The sequence below is a fragment of the Bombus pascuorum genome, unplaced genomic scaffold, assembly GCF_905332965.1.
Source record: "Bombus pascuorum unplaced genomic scaffold, iyBomPasc1.1, whole genome shotgun sequence".
NCBI lineage: Eukaryota > Metazoa > Arthropoda > Insecta > Hymenoptera > Apidae > Bombus > Bombus pascuorum.
In genome coordinates this window covers 359,804-376,083 of record NW_026869747.1, presented here as the reverse complement: position 1 = coordinate 376,083, position 16,280 = coordinate 359,804, and the positions used below count along the sequence as shown (strand labels likewise).

General features: G+C 33.5%; 1 protein-coding gene across 1 annotated transcript; it reads right to left on the bottom strand.

The window, feature by feature from the left end:
- Positions 1–13,692: 13,692 nt before the first annotated feature.
- LOC132915872 (putative serine protease K12H4.7) lies at positions 13,693–16,018 on the bottom strand. The gene is made up of 9 exons (XM_060975639.1): positions 16,001–16,018; positions 15,638–15,875; positions 15,368–15,568; positions 15,059–15,294; positions 14,843–14,978; positions 14,459–14,772; positions 14,252–14,384; positions 13,998–14,167; positions 13,693–13,925 (listed from the first exon to the last, which is right to left on the bottom strand). Exons 3-9 carry the CDS (start codon positions 15,496–15,498, stop codon positions 13,816–13,818), a joined length of 1,230 nt encoding a protein of 409 aa, XP_060831622.1. The 5' UTR covers positions 15,499–15,568; positions 15,638–15,875; positions 16,001–16,018; the 3' UTR covers positions 13,693–13,815.
- Positions 16,019–16,280: the final 262 nt, after the last annotated feature.

Below are 16,280 nucleotides of genomic sequence, written 5' to 3'. Positions count from 1 at the left end.
GAAACAATGTCTATTATCCTCACTTTCCCGGCCAAAAACTGTCATCAACGAATCCGCGTTCTTAATTCAAAAAGGGTACACCCACATCGAGCTTTCCTCCTAAATAGCACGAGATGGGACTGTTACTGCACTTACACATCTCCGACAGTCAACTACTGCTCTTACATACCTCGGACAGTCAACAATATTGTTCTTTCGATCATCGGACAGTCAAGTCTACAATTCTAACAAGTTCTCGGCAATCAACACGCTAACTCTAACAACTCTCGGGTCAATCATTGTACTTCCGACACGACGAAATCAAATAATTTTTATCTACGCTGTGAGTGTTTTAATCTGATGGAAATATATATATATATATATATATATATATATATATATATATATATATATATATATAATATAACTGTAGCCTACAGTTGCATTCATTGAACCACCCCTGTTATCCTAATCGAAACAAGGGGAACGACTACTTCGCGGCGTCGATTAACGGAATCGTAGCGAGAATTTACGCCTCTCGCTGACGCGTTTTCCTCGCGACCGCGTCTCTCCGCGAACGGTCGTAACAATTAAACTGAATTATTTAAGTTTCAATTCCAAAGAAGTAAGAGTTTAATCCTTCTCGTTCACGCAAGCGAGAGATTGGGAATCAAAGCCTAATGTAAAATAATGTCTAACATAAGGCTAATGCCATGTATGATATAGTTGCTGAAACTTTTATGCTTCATACATGGACAATTGTTTTATTATAAATATTAATAATAAATATTAATTAAATAAATATAGACAACAATGACTACTATAGGTTTTATATATGAAGTATTAGACCGAACGAACTATGAAACATACGCGATATAGTACTCGTTATAATATTTATAATAAAACAATCGTCTACTCTGATTTCATTTTTTCAATTTATAAAAATATGAATTTACACAAACACGCGCACTCTACTTATCATTACTTCCACAATAACGTTCTCTTTCTAAAATTCAGATTTTTGTAACTACAGTTAAACGTGACACCCACATAGGCACACGTCATTGTTTTGCATTCTGATAAAATAGCACTTACTATAGTTTTGCTCGTTACTGCAAGTAACGTAAGTAAACAAACCTGACAGGCGTGTAATCGACAAAATATCATTTATAAGGTCGTTCCTCTCTTTACCCTTTTGCTACGTGCATTGCTTTGACATGAAAACGCGGAGCACTTAGAATTCGCCAGGCCTATTGTTCTGACTGCCAGTCATTCGGCTGATCCGTTTCCCATTCTTATCCACTATTCTTCGCTCGCCCTACACTGTCCCCGTAACCACTTTCTACCTTGATCGATCGTAAGTGAACGGCGTGTTCATACACTAATTTCCTTCGTTCCTGTTAAATTTCCTTCTTTCGTCCTGTCAGACTGCGTGAAAACCGAGATTTCACGTGTTTTATATATTAATGACTCGGTGGAAAATATCCATGAGGCTTAACATTAATTCAGATCTGTTTTCAAAAACAATATTATAATTAGCTCTTTACTGATTACTCGACAGATTACCTCACATTATAACTCAAATTAATAGGATAATAGCAAAATAATAATAAATATAGAAACACGTTAAGTACAAAATAATATTTTTAAATGATACGAATTCCTTAAAAGGCATATCGGTCAATTCCATTATAGAAAAGTGCGAAATAGTATGGATGCTACAAATACTATTTTTTAAATTTAGCCTAGGATTTACTATTATTTGTGTCGTATTGTTGTGTGTATTTTTACGGGCATAATACATTTAATTAAAACGCTCTAGAAATTAATACCGGCGCATTATGTAAAGTTTATTTCAATCAATGGTAACATTTCGTCGTCGGGTTCTCGCTGCATCTTGCGCGACTGTTGATCACGTCTATCTCATAAAAAAGAATTCCGCGAAATTGTCCATAATTTGAAAAAACGGTCCTGTAATTCTCACGTGGAATAATATTCAACGTTGGTCTGCGCCAGGCGCGAGATCCACGAGCCTTTTCCGCTCGGTCGATACCTAAATTTACTATGTCCTACTTAACGCCGTGGAACCGTGGTATGTTATCGCCATTACCAGTTTCGACTTTGTATCATTCAAAACTTCACCGTAATAAAACATTTGACTTCCCATAAAGCATAACTTCTCCTGAGTCGAATGAAAGATTGATTCTGAATCCAACTGAAAAGTTTGTTCCTTTGTCTGTGAGGATTGCACGTGATGTTCCGAAGATGGGAATTAAAATCGTTGCAAAGGTATCTGCTATTGTTGTGGCTCCGGTGTTCGATATCGCAACAGCTATGCAGTTTTTGGTTACGTTGTCTTGCATCGTTGGTACATGGCAGGTTTTTCTATATATTGTCTGTAATAAACATGAGTTGTGGAATTTTCGCTCTTACCAACTGTTGTTTTTCGCAGCTTTTGCATTTTCTGATTAATTCTTGTGCATCGTTTTTCATTCCTCGAGATGAATGTCTTATTCTGAAGCATCTTTAGGTTTTGGTGATTCGTTTGTATACTGCTATGTGTTTCTTCTATGAACTCTTCTCGAATATCCCCTGGAGGTGCTATACTTGTTTCCATATATGGAGTAATTTCTACGTTGGTGTTTTTGAGTATTTTTCAGATGAGAGTTTAGTATTCCCGCATGACGGGTTGATTCTGGTTCTTTCCCAATGACAATATAACGGCTATTGTTCTCATTTCCTTGAATATAGTTTTCAAGTTTCGTAGTACTGTGACGATATTTTCGTCTTTCAGTTCTTCAAAGATATATTTTATGACCAATTTATTTTAGTTTCATGGAAAAATTTCTTAATTGATTAAAAAATGGTTAATTGTCCTTCCTGCGGATTCTCCTTGGCAGGTGACTTTTTTCCAAGTAACCGACATCAGCAAGAATTCTTCCCCTGGCAGCTTTTAAGTAACAATTTACGGACTTATTAAATGTACATATTAAATGTACATCTTTTTCCATTAGAGCGATAAATATTTCTCCGTATATGTTTATTTTACAGGGCTCGTGGTTGTCTTCTACCTCGGGTTGTGAATCTTAGGAGAGTGATATTGTTGCGACCGTTCGCGAAGAGACGCGGTCGCGAGGAAACGCGTCAGCGAGAGGCGTAAATTCTCGCTACGATTCGGCTAATCGACGCCGCGAAATGGTCGCTCCCCGCGTTTCGTTTAGGATAACCGGGGTGATTCACTGAATGCAACTTATTCTACGGTTGTAGAATAAATATATATTTGTATCACAGTAATACTTACAGTTTATATAAGGTGTCGGTTTAAATAGTATCGGAAGTTACCACTAGAATGTTCGAGTTATATCTTATACAATGTGACTGATTTGGACGCGACCGTACAGAGAGTTTTCGACTGCGACTGATCGGTTAGAATGTTAGATTGCGACTTTACGATGCTTCTCAGTGAGTTCGTTGGACTGAGCGATCGTTGTAGACGTGTTGACTGAATTGACGACGAAGACGAACTAACTCGATAGTGACGATGCTGTGTCGGAGGTGAGCTAAGGATGGGTGTGTCTAACGCACGGAATCATCTGATTTGTTGATGACAGTTTTTGGTTGGAGAAGTGAGGGTAATAGAAATTGTTTCTATTGGTTAGTAAGACTATCGATGGACTAGGAAGGGTATTAGCCACCCTCGATGGAAAGTTGGGAGTAGGAGGCATCGCACGTGTGAACACTTAGCGTTCACGTGTTTTCCAGACGCTAACCAGAAACCTTAGAAAACGCTTTCGTGGAAAAGCCCTTGTTTGCAATGAAAGACTTTCGCCAGAGTTTTCTGAGATTTATAGTCAGGCTGCGAGTGTTTTCAAGAGTACGCGATAAGGATGTGCGGACATCTGGCTGCCATCCGTCCGCGATGTGAGGTCCGGCTCAGGTAGAGAGTCGGCCGACGTAACAGATATATCTGTATCAGATTCTTCATCGGGAACAATACTTCTCAACTGCGTTCAAGTGCTTTCCAGAATTTCTGGGGTCTATATTCTTATAGACTAAGAATAGACGGGATTGCAGGCTTTAATCGCGTGATTTCTCTATTTCACTCAATGGGTTATGATTTTCAAGTGAAGTAGTTTCTTCGGTTTCTCCTTCGTCCAATGTTATTAGATCCCTTTCTGAATTATTAGTATTTTATTTATTGTTCAGACTTATCGTGAAATGATTGAATCGTATGAGTTTATAACGCCTTCCATGTGAATTTGAGGAACGGTGCACCAAAGTTTTTCGTTGTTGTGTTGGTTGCTTCCTGGTGAACTTTTCCTCTTTTTACGGATGGACGTGGCGCTGTAATTGGTTCTTCGTTCGAATTGCTAGAAGGTACGCTGTATGTAAACCTTCCTGGATTTCGTTCTATTCCTTAAACACGATAACCGATTTATCTTGGATAAGTGAAGAACGATTAAAGGAAGACCACTGAATTACGAGACAGCACGATTCCGTCCTGGTTTCGTTCCCCAGGTTTGAGTACGATATTGCATTTGTACTCTAGCAACATTAATTTCCATTTAATGGAAATAGGATCTTTAACTGACTATAGTTAAACTAAGGGTCGATAGTGAGTAATGAGTGCAAATTTACGAACACATAATGTCGGAAATATTGCGTAGCATATATCATAGCCAGGCATTCTTTCTCAGTTGCTGAATAATTCTTTCCGACTGGGTATAAATTGCGAGAACCATATGGAACCGGTAAATCGCGACCAATTTCATCTTGGCTCAATACTGATACTAGTAGCTGAATACTGATACTAGCGTTAACATAATAGTCTCTGATAACGACGATAATATGTGACTTGTCAATTCTAAGAATTGTTTGACGTCCTTGGATTCTGGATTGTTGGATTAGACTTTGGAGTAAGACAATTTTCTGCCGCATGGAGTTTCCTTGGACCTGGTTTGACACCGTCGGTAAAAATTATGCCCTAAGTACGTAATTTCTTTACGCAAAACTCCGCTTATATTAGTTGGGAAAGTAAATCCGCGATTTCTGAGATGATTCAACAATCTTTAAATTTTAACTTCCTATGAAGATGAAAAGTAGACTTCTACATCATTCAAATAATTTTGAATTTATATTTCATTGAGTTAATACTTGATATATTAAACGTTGCAAATCATTTGCCAGATCAAAGATCGAGAAATACTTTGCACCTCTCAGTGGGTCCAGAGTTTCGGTAATTTGAGATAGTGGATACTTGTCGCTTTGGTTTTTTCGTTCAATGCACGAAAATTAATTATCCTGCGCCCATCTTCAGTGTTATCGGCGTCCGATATTTTCGATACAACCCATAAAACAGAGTTATACGGTGAAGTGGACGGTCTAATTATTTCTTGGAATAACAAAGCTTCAAATCGAGACTGTGTCTTCTCTTGATTCATCGGTGGGTAGCAGTACTGCCTAGTATATATTGTAATTTCGTCTGTTACATAAATCGAGTGGTGAATTCTTCATTCGTTAACCTTACAACTTTCGCAAGTGACAATTTCCTTTATTATTTGGAATAAAAATGATGTTCCAAGTGGACAACTTTTGTAGGACAAGTATCTGTAGACACAGTAATATAATCTGTATTTGTCCTACCAAAATTGTATCTGTAGGTACAGTAACAGAATATCTGCCGTAATACATTGCCGAATATTAATGCCACTTGCTATATGCATATTGTTGTGCTTTTATTGAAACGTTTCGTCAGTACCTCGCCTGGACAAACATTATATCTCTGAAAAGTAACTAAGCAGACACGCTTGCGCAGAGTGCAAAAGGTGGAAATCCCTAACCCCGCAACTAATTATTTATTTATCAAAAGTAAAATTATTAGGATGATGTTCAATATCTCATAGTATTAGTATTGGTATTAATGTCTATTACTATATATTGATATTAACATACAATATAAGTACACAGTGTTAGGATTTCCACTAGTATACGTATGGTAGTAGTATGTATATATATATGTCGGGTTGGCGTTAGGGGCGTATAATGAATCTTCACCAGTGTTGTTCATGGTTGTCGCACAGATATTTATTACACAAGTATGGCTGATACAAGATTGACGATCAGACGCGGTAACTGGACGCTAATGACAATGGCCCTAGGTTCGATATAGCGAATCCACGGTCCACGGGATAACGAATATACTTTGCTTCAAAGTCTAAGTCGGACTCGACTTACTACTCGTGATACTAGGAACGCTTGATTGACTCTTAGCTAATCAGATTGCCAGAAAAGAATGACTTTCCGTCGCGACGACGCTGCAGAGGAAAACTATGATGGGGTGTGCCTAAGGGCACGAGATCATCGGATTCGTCAAAGAAAGCCTCCACTCGGAGGGTGAGGGAAATAGACGCTGCTGTTAATTGGTCAATTTCTATGTTGGCGGTTAGAAAAGGATGCTAGCCGCCCTAGAGAGAGAGTTCCTAGCAGGCGACGTCGTACGTGACCAAATCAGGCTTTCCCATAACTTCCCGCAATAGGTGACAGATTTACGGGCTGATAGAATAAAGACTGTTTGTCAATCTGAAGGACTTTAGTTAACTAAGTCCTAAGATTTGTAACGGTTCCTCAGGCTATCTGAACATAAACTGTAAACGATGCATCGGCATCTGGCGATCATCTGGCCCAAAGAATGGGGTCCGTGTGTGGCGAGCTGCGGGGCTGTTGGAATGTCTTATTGTCAAGTGTCTGTACTGCCAATTCTTTAGGAAAGCTATGTTACTTTATATCCCTGTTGGGTGGAACGTTCATCCCGTGACCGTGGCTACGCTTGGCGACCGGTTGTCGCCTCGAGCCTAAACTCATTGTCTCAAGTTTCGAATGACTGTGTCTGGGTTATTTCGTAAATGCTACAGTATTGAGGCTTTTCCAAATAATTCCAACGGGGGGGCCCGGTGTCCCTTCATCTCCGACAGATATATATATATATATTTACAGTAACTTCCAAATTGAAAATATATAAATATATAATATAAATATAAATGGAATATAAATATATGGAATATAAATTCCAAATATATATATATATATATATATATATATATATATATATATATATATAATTATATAATAATTATATAATAATTATATATATATATTTATATATATAAATTTGCTCAGTTTCTGAAAATTATTTGTCTCTGAATTAAGATAACTTGCCCATCGATTAATAATGGTTCGTGATTTAAATAAATAAAGGAAAAGTAATTGCTAGATAGCTTAATAAGACGAAGTAATCGCAAATAAACGAGTAATTAGCGGAAGAAATATAATAATATTTTGTTGACTGTTAAACATAACTCAATTCGCATGAAAAGTTGTTCTAAACTGATATTCGCACTGATTTTTTATTAACTCTTTAACGTTCAAATCTTGTTGTCGAGGGACGTTATACACCATCGCTCAAAAGTCATAAAACAGTTATTATATTAGCTCAAAATTGGAAAAAATTAAATATATAATAAAGACATCAAGAAATAGTATTTGTACAGTGAAGAAATTATACACTACTAATATACATAATGATTTTATTAAAACAGGCTTGTAATTGAAAATTCATGATCTATACCAAATACCAACATTTTATTAAAAATACGAGATGTCCTAACACTTTTGAACAAGGGCGTTCAAGAGATAGTTTCGATTCGATAATATCAATGTTTAAATCAAATAAACCGGCACGTGATCAACCTATTGACTCCATTCGTCAATTATACGGACTTGAGCAAACTGGATGTTTCTACTTGTTTGCTGGTTTATGTTATAGGTTTGCACAAACTAGATATTTCCACTATATGTCAATTTATGCAATATAGAAATATATATCTTTTGTTTCCTTTTTTGTTTTTAATTTAATTTTAAATAGAATTTGTCGTTACATTTAAATTAGATTATATATTTTGTTAGTGTATTAATACCTAATTCTAAGGTTTTAACTTTTCAACTTGAAATGTCGCTGTACTTCCATATTTTATTTCCCACTATGTTCCCTCTGTTCAATACATGTGAATTGTTTCAACAATTTAGTACTAATGCACATATTCAACTGTTTTCGAACTTTCATTTAATTATTTGTATTTCGATATTTCATTGATCGTAAAAATACTTCCTGTTGTTATATTTGATATAACTCTTCTATTACTTCGGGTTAAAAACGTGGAGCATCATTAAATTGTCAGATAACTTTAATTAACTGATATTTATAGGCTTAAATAATAAGAAATAATAGCATGATATAATTATGACTGAATACGATAAAACTGAATGTATAAAATTCCAGCGACATTCAAAATTACCATACCCATTGAGACTGAATAACCTTTTTAAAATTGGACCAAATGATTTGGATTTTTTTTAGAAATTAGGAAGATTATTTTACTAGATCAAGTATAAAAAAATTTTTTGAAAAAACTACAACTGGTCGGAATCGCCAAGAAAGAAAGTAAACATTATATTTTCCGCAACTTCTTTGTCTGAGCTTGTAATGAAAATTTAAACGATACATTTTAGACATTTATATCAGTTACATACATGCTGAAAATTTCATCGAAATCGGTTAACGTTGCTATGAGCTGCAAACGTTTAAAGATGGTGAAAAATGGCCTGAAATTTACGTCTTTCGGTGCCTGTCGCTTGTTTTCGCGTCAACCAATTTTAATAAAATTTTCGGCATATATGTACATGTATAACTGATAGAAATGTTCAAAATGTTGTTTAAAGTTTCATTACAATTCCAAGAAAAAATTTTGGGAAATGCTTACTTTTTCCTTACTTTTTTTCTTGACGATTCCAACCAATTGCAATTTTTTTAGAACTTTTTTTATACGTCATCTAGTAAACCAATCCTCCTAACTTATCAAAAATATTCAAACCGTGCGGTCCTATTTTTAAGCAGTTATTCAGTTTTAAAGAGTGTTACAACAATTTTGGAAGTTACTGTAAATATAGAACTTTAAATTGACAACTAAACATATTTGTATAATCTCAACAAATTAAAATTTACTATCTCTGTATTCACAATTATATCTGTGAATATTAAAATTTATTTAATAGCATAGTTTGATAATGTTTCATAAAGTTTCTGGTTGTACAATAAGCTATGCTGAAGGAAAAATGCGATGATTACTAGAAAATGGCTCACTATATATAGTAAAATAATTTTAATAAAAATCACAAGAGATTTAAATTATAATAAACTCCTAATATATCTATATCTAACTATTTGGTGCTCCTTCCATCTTCAAATTGGTGATGGTATTGCTAATGATTTCACTACAAATTGCTTCAATTACACTTCGCTAAATTATGTTTCCCAAACAAACATACGTAATACAAAATGAAACAATCGATTTGGCTTCAGTTTCTCAACTTAAGTGTTATAATAAAAACCAGAAATATTTGAATAAGAATTTTCTATAAGGAACAATCTAAATATCTGAAAGCCAAATCGATAATACAACAAACCGCATATATATCTTGCTTACTGTATATATATGTTCCTAAGAAGAAAGAAGGAAGATCATAAATTATTAATTAGAAATACACTATGGGTCTAAAACGAATGAAATCAGCGAGATTCTAAATTCAAAATAAAAATAATGTTAATTCGTCCTTTCGCGGGGAGACGCGTCTCCGTTAGGCGCGTCAACGGGAGTCGTAAATTCCCGTTACGATCTACGAATCGACACCGCGAGCAGGGCAATCCCCTGATTTCAGTTACGATAATAGGGGTGGTTATATTGAAATAACTGTAGTCTCCAGTTATATATTTTTATTTATTTCACACTTTTCACAACACTTGGAACGTATATAGAAATATGTTGAAATTGATACCGTTTAACGCGATGAATCCCGATATCGTGTGAAACTATTAGACTAGCTTGCTGAATGAGTGCAAGAACCGTCCGAAGTATGTTGACGCCAAGAATCGACTGTCTCGTTGGCGTGAATTGAAGTTACTGCCTCGGTGGCTAGAATTGTACTTGACTGACTCATCTCATGCCATTTAGGGGGAAAGATCGGTTTGAGTGTGCCCTTACCGAACCAAGGACCCGGATTCGTTGTTCACACGATCCGCGATGCCCATTGGTTATAGCCGAAGTTAATAAACATAATGCGAGGAGAAAGTCTCCTGCATATTTGGCTCATGGGTGGCCTTGGTCTTGGGAAAAACCCGCCATTTAGCGGGACACATCTGCTTTCCCCGTAATTAGCAAGAGAGTGCAATAAACCTAATGACTGTTCAAATGACCATCCATAAACCGAATAATATTTGTATGAATCGAAATTAAGTTGAAAAGATTCGGTTTATGGTGGTTCCTTAGGTTACTGCAGGTCAGTTTGACGAGAGATAGGCGTCGGCGGTCAGACCGAAAGGTACGTCGCACTGACCGTCTAGCCCGCCGTAACAAATAACAAAATTACATCGAAGCATTTATTTTCGAAAAAATGTATATGTGTTACTTTTCAAGTACATATATATTTGCTTCATTCCCAGCTATACAGGAATAAATAATCGACAAGAGACTATTTTACGTATAAAAATGTAAAATAGAAATTTTTCGTTTGAAGCTTCCTTTTGAAGAAAATAAAGTTTGATCCTATTCGGTCAAGAAATCGCATATTCAACAAACTTTCAAATTTTATTTTCTTGAAAATTAAACTCTAAGCGAATAAATCTTATTCTATATTTTCGGGTCGAAAAAATTTAATTTATTTTCGTATGTAGAATAACATCCTGTCAATTCCTTACTCCTACCCAGTCGAAAATCAATCAAATACATGAATACCTATGTGATAAGTTTCCAAACACGATTTTCTATAAAATGAAATCTTCGACGCAATTTTATCTTTTTATTTTCGTGTTATTTTGAACTAGAGAATCTCTCCTGACTTCATTTATGCTATAAATTTAGATCCAAGGTGTATAAATTAAACACAACAATAATATTGTATTGTTTTCAAGTTAGAAAAATAAAACAGTAATATAAAATATTACTTGGCCCCTCTTGCACAATACAACTAATGTTATTAGTGAAATTTTACATATTACAAATTATAAGTTACCTTCTATACATTAGTTTTCTAGAAAACTACTTCTGTACATCAATTTAACAAATTACCATTCAATAGTCTTATTCGACTAATGTTCTATATAAAATAGAAAAATTGTACAACTTATCATTTTGTCAACCTACAGATATTACCAGTAAATCATTATGCATAAAGGTCTCGAAGTTGAAATAATAATAAATATTTGTTAAACTATTCACACAGAAATCGCGGTAGAAGCAGCAAGCATTACCGACACCGTGCATCTCCAGATTGCAATACCGTGGCCAGCTTTGGAAGCAGTTCCTCTGAGAGTCGAGGAGGACTGAATCGATATTACCGTCAAGCTTGGGAAAATCTGCATGAGACGGCCGGTCATAAGACCAATCATCCTCCTCTTCGTCGCAAGGAGACCCTGGATGAACCAGGATACCGAGAAAATTACCGTGGCAACAACACCGAGAGAGATGGTTCAGAATTAGTTGTGAGCGATGTAGCCACGTACCCGTCTAACAAGCACGCCAGCATTTCTGACAAGAAACGCCATCATCATCATCATCATCATCACCACGGTAACTCTACGCCCGAGTGGAGGCAGTCTCAGTCTCATCACAGATACTAAACATAAAATCGGTTACCTAGAACCGCTTATTTTTTTGAGATTTTCGGTGAATCGATTATTGTGACGAGTCGCGATTAGATCACGAGCAAGTTGTATTTTTTATGCTGTATGCATATTTTATAAATGGTGACGCACTGGAAGATGGTGACTATATGTTAGGAAATACGTACAAAATGTAAGGTAAATTTCTTTCAATATAGAGTTTTAATTTCAGCAAATGTATTTTTGATTATTTGTTGAATGTGAAAGATATAATTAATTGAATGTTTATTTGGTAATATTTGGATTTAAAAATATTTGTACAGACAAATTTGTTTACATAAATGAAATACTTCTTGTGTATGTGTATTTTTATATATAAGAACATCTCTTTTTTATTTCTTCAATACAGTAGTATGTGAATTTTATATATTGATCTGATTCTTTAAGAAAAAAATTGATGAATTCATACATTGCTTTAATTTCAATTTTAATTTCTAAATAACTTTATTTTTTATAGAAAAGCACATCTATCTCAAAATCTTTTGAGGTGGATCGTTGACATTTTCTATAATATTCTAGATCTAAATTACACATATACATTTTGAAACATGTATAAAATCTTGTGTTTAAAATTCAACTAACTGTTACTAGTAATTCAGCTAATTCTAAGTTAGAATATCAAAAATGTATATTGTTTTCCATTTACAATTCAAAGTTTACTTAGAAGAATGTATATTTAACATGAATTATAAATATTTGTCCCAAATTTTTTCAAGAAATATGTATATGTATATCTAATATTCTTAGAACAATATTTTGTAGTCATTTGACGAAGAAATTAGTAAAATAAAATATTACCAAATGCATATATATCATAACAAACGTTTGACAAATATTTAAAATCATTTTTTTTAGAAATAAAGTTTCATGTGGATAAATTTTCTTATATTTCATCTTCTTTTTAGCATTAAATCACCATCCATCCATGTATTCTGCTACATCATTTATGAAATAATTTGTAACTCCATTTAAAATGGAAACTTAAAAGAACATGGTGAACAATTCAAACGTTGCGTAGGAGAATTTTTAAGCGTGATTCATAGATAGAAAAACTAATTCATCCTACATTTATTGTTCTGTTATACAGTAAATTATTTACTACTACCTTGTTACGTAATGTAAATACCGTATACTGCAGTAGCGTAAGTCAAAGACGAAAGTTGTGAATGTAGGAGGATCACGAGTTGATCGAAGGATATGCCAAAAAAATGAGAAAGTAATATATGTATATGTATAATTACTGATCAAACGAATTCTAATAATTTTTAAACGAATTCGATACAAACTATTATAAGAATGTTCGATTATAATAGGATTGACAATATTTTATGAAAATCATACGCATACTCGGTTGATCAATATCTGTAATGGGCACCTTGGCCTCGCCTTAAAGGAATCGAACAAACTCATAACGAAACGATATTCGAAGATGGTACCGTTAAGGAAAGGCCGACGCTATACATATCAGAATCAAAATTCATTTAGTTATGGTGCTCATTTTAAGACACTTTGCACTTATTCAAATTCATGTCGGATCTGTTTTTGCAGATTTTAAAACACCTTAATAAATTATTTGTGTTTAGTATTATTTTAACCAGTTGAACATCTTTTCTCATGCTTGTCAAGAATAAAACATATATAATTAATAGATATGTATTTATTCATTGACTGACGTAAGATATTCGTAGTAAGTTTGTACATGTATTTATTTAATACTTCAGTAATCTACAAAAAATTGTAATAGTGCCATTATGGGCAAACTTGTTTAATTGTATCTATACATGCATTCTAGTTGTTTAAACATAAACACAGAATGGTGAACACTCGTGTATCTTCAGTAACTTGTTATGTACGTACATAGTTAGTTTTAGTCTTAGTTATGCACGAATTGTTTCAACTAAAAATATTTATGTATCACAGAGGTTCATAAAGGAAAATACAAATTGTTCAAAAAGTTAATAAGATAAATTTAATTCTTTTAATACATCATTTTTGTTTAAAAAAATAAAAAACTACTTATCATAAAGTAGTTAAATGTAGCACACACAGCGTTAAAAATATCATATTTAATTATGCAGCCATTCATCTATTAAATGTCCAACCTCAACTCTGGCAGCTTTCAACTGAAGTGGATCATTTTTGGAAGGAGGATACATGTTGGCACAATGAGCAGTACCTATGGTCATAATAATAAATAAATTTTTTGTATTACACGAAAAATGAAAAATTTCAATTAATATGTACACACCATCAATATAAATGACAGGTATTTGCGGATTTGCTGATTTTGTAATTCCCAAAACATGCCAAGGATCAATTGATCCATGTACAAATACTACATTTGTAGTCTTTAAATCTAATCCTCCATACAGAATATTTGTTCTATTCACTGCCGAATTCAGCAAATGAATATTGTACCTGTTAGAATACGGAAATGTTATAATTTTATAGCTAATGATTTATCATAATTGAGAAATGTATTTATCGTAATTTTAAATAAACCTTGGGCCAAATATATCAATGCATTGTTGTACAAAGAAATCTACTGGGAAAGTTTCACTAAATAATTTTGGGCGTGCTGTCGAAGTTTGAAAGAATCCAAATTCTGTACACGTTTGGTACGTCCATTGACGTCCTACAAGAAATATATTTTAAAATACAATAAATAAAAATTAAAACAGCAATAGTATAAGTAAAAAAATACATTACCCCCTTCTGCTTCTTCGCTAGCCCATGTTATGTTCCGAAGTTTATGAATCATTTTATTATACATATAATCCAAACACTTTTTTTCTGATGCTTGTAATATTTTAGTGCTCAAAATTGCAAGTCTGTCAATAGCAATACCCAATGTTTCGTTCGTTAATATGTCGCAGGCACTATCGATAGTTAAATTAGCTATTGCGGAATTATTACGATTGTCTTTATTGTACTGTACAATACCAGCAAAGATGCTTGCTATTGTTTCATACAAATTCGAAATATCATTACGTTTGGTATGTTCGTTGATTGGATCACATAAACTATAAGTAAAAATAATTTTTCAATAATGATATATTTGATTTGTAAATGAAGAATTTTACTTTTACTTACATAAATTTTTTAGCTATTCCTTGTTGACCGATAGGACGATGTAACATTATATGAAATTGTTTGTTTGCTTCTAGTATTGCATTTACACATGCTTCAGAATATTCTTTGAGGGCATTTTCAACAACAACAAAGTATTCTATAAAGTATAATTATTAATATAAAACACTTCTGTTTTAAATAAAATATTTTTTATATTTAAGTGTATCTTATATTTACCCTGAAAATCAATTTCTGCTAATAAAGGACCACTAGCAGAAACAGCCCCGTGTACTAAATGAGGATATTTATTACGCAACCAAGCAGCTAATGATCCAGCATATGATCCTCCAAATGCAATCCATTTAGTACCAGCTGGTAACTTGTAATTAATATTCATGAATTCTATAAAGTAAGCCAAATCTGCAAGTGCCTGTTGCGATGAAAGATACATTAAATTTTTCACGCCGAGATCCCTGCAGATAACAAAAACGTAACATTATAACTTAAAATGTATCAATTATATATTTTATAAACAATGTTACATACGAAGTAGGATGACTTTGTCCATAAAAGCGGTGTTCCACTTGAAAACATAGCGCCCCAAATTGCTTAGCATATTCGATCCATTGACCTTCTGCCATCCATTTAGCATTTGCTGCAGCTTCACCACTTATCATCAAAAATACTGGACCACCTTTCTTATAGTGCTCTCCAACCTAACCCCAACCTAACGTTTACGAAATATCTCTGAAAAAATAATAAAAAGATTTATATTATAAAATAAAAATTAAGAAATATTTAATATATTCTTATTACCTGTTGCCAAACACGCGCATCAGTTGGATCAAAGTGATCTAGAAACTGTGTAAACCATTCAGCACTTGGAAGTTCATGATCTTCAGATAAAATTGGAGCACCTAGATTACCATATTTGCTTCGACCCCTCATAAAAGTCTCCCATGATATACTATTATTTATAAAATTAACGAAGAATAATAATAGTAGTAAACGGTTCATAGTATCCTAGGTTTGGATAAACTATAAAATATGCATTCTGAAAAAATAAAAACTAAATTTATTATTTATATTACACATAAAAAATTAATATATTACGAATATTATTTTATCAATTTTATTCTCTAATAAATTAAAACATAACGATAACATAGTTAATACTACCTTTTTAAAATACAAGTTGTCTTACATTTATTATTTACAGAAATGATATTTTTAAAATTAGTTCTTATAATATAGGCACTAATATTATTCTTGTACAAATTTACACGTGTTTTTTATATATGAGTACTACAATTTATTAACTTGAAACCATGCTTGGAACAAAATTCCAATCTTTCCAACATGATAAAACTAAAAGAATATAAATATAAAAAGCAGAGGAATGTACTTACAAATTTTATAGTAATGATAAGTTGTTCTTTCCTGTTTAGAGCTTCTTTTT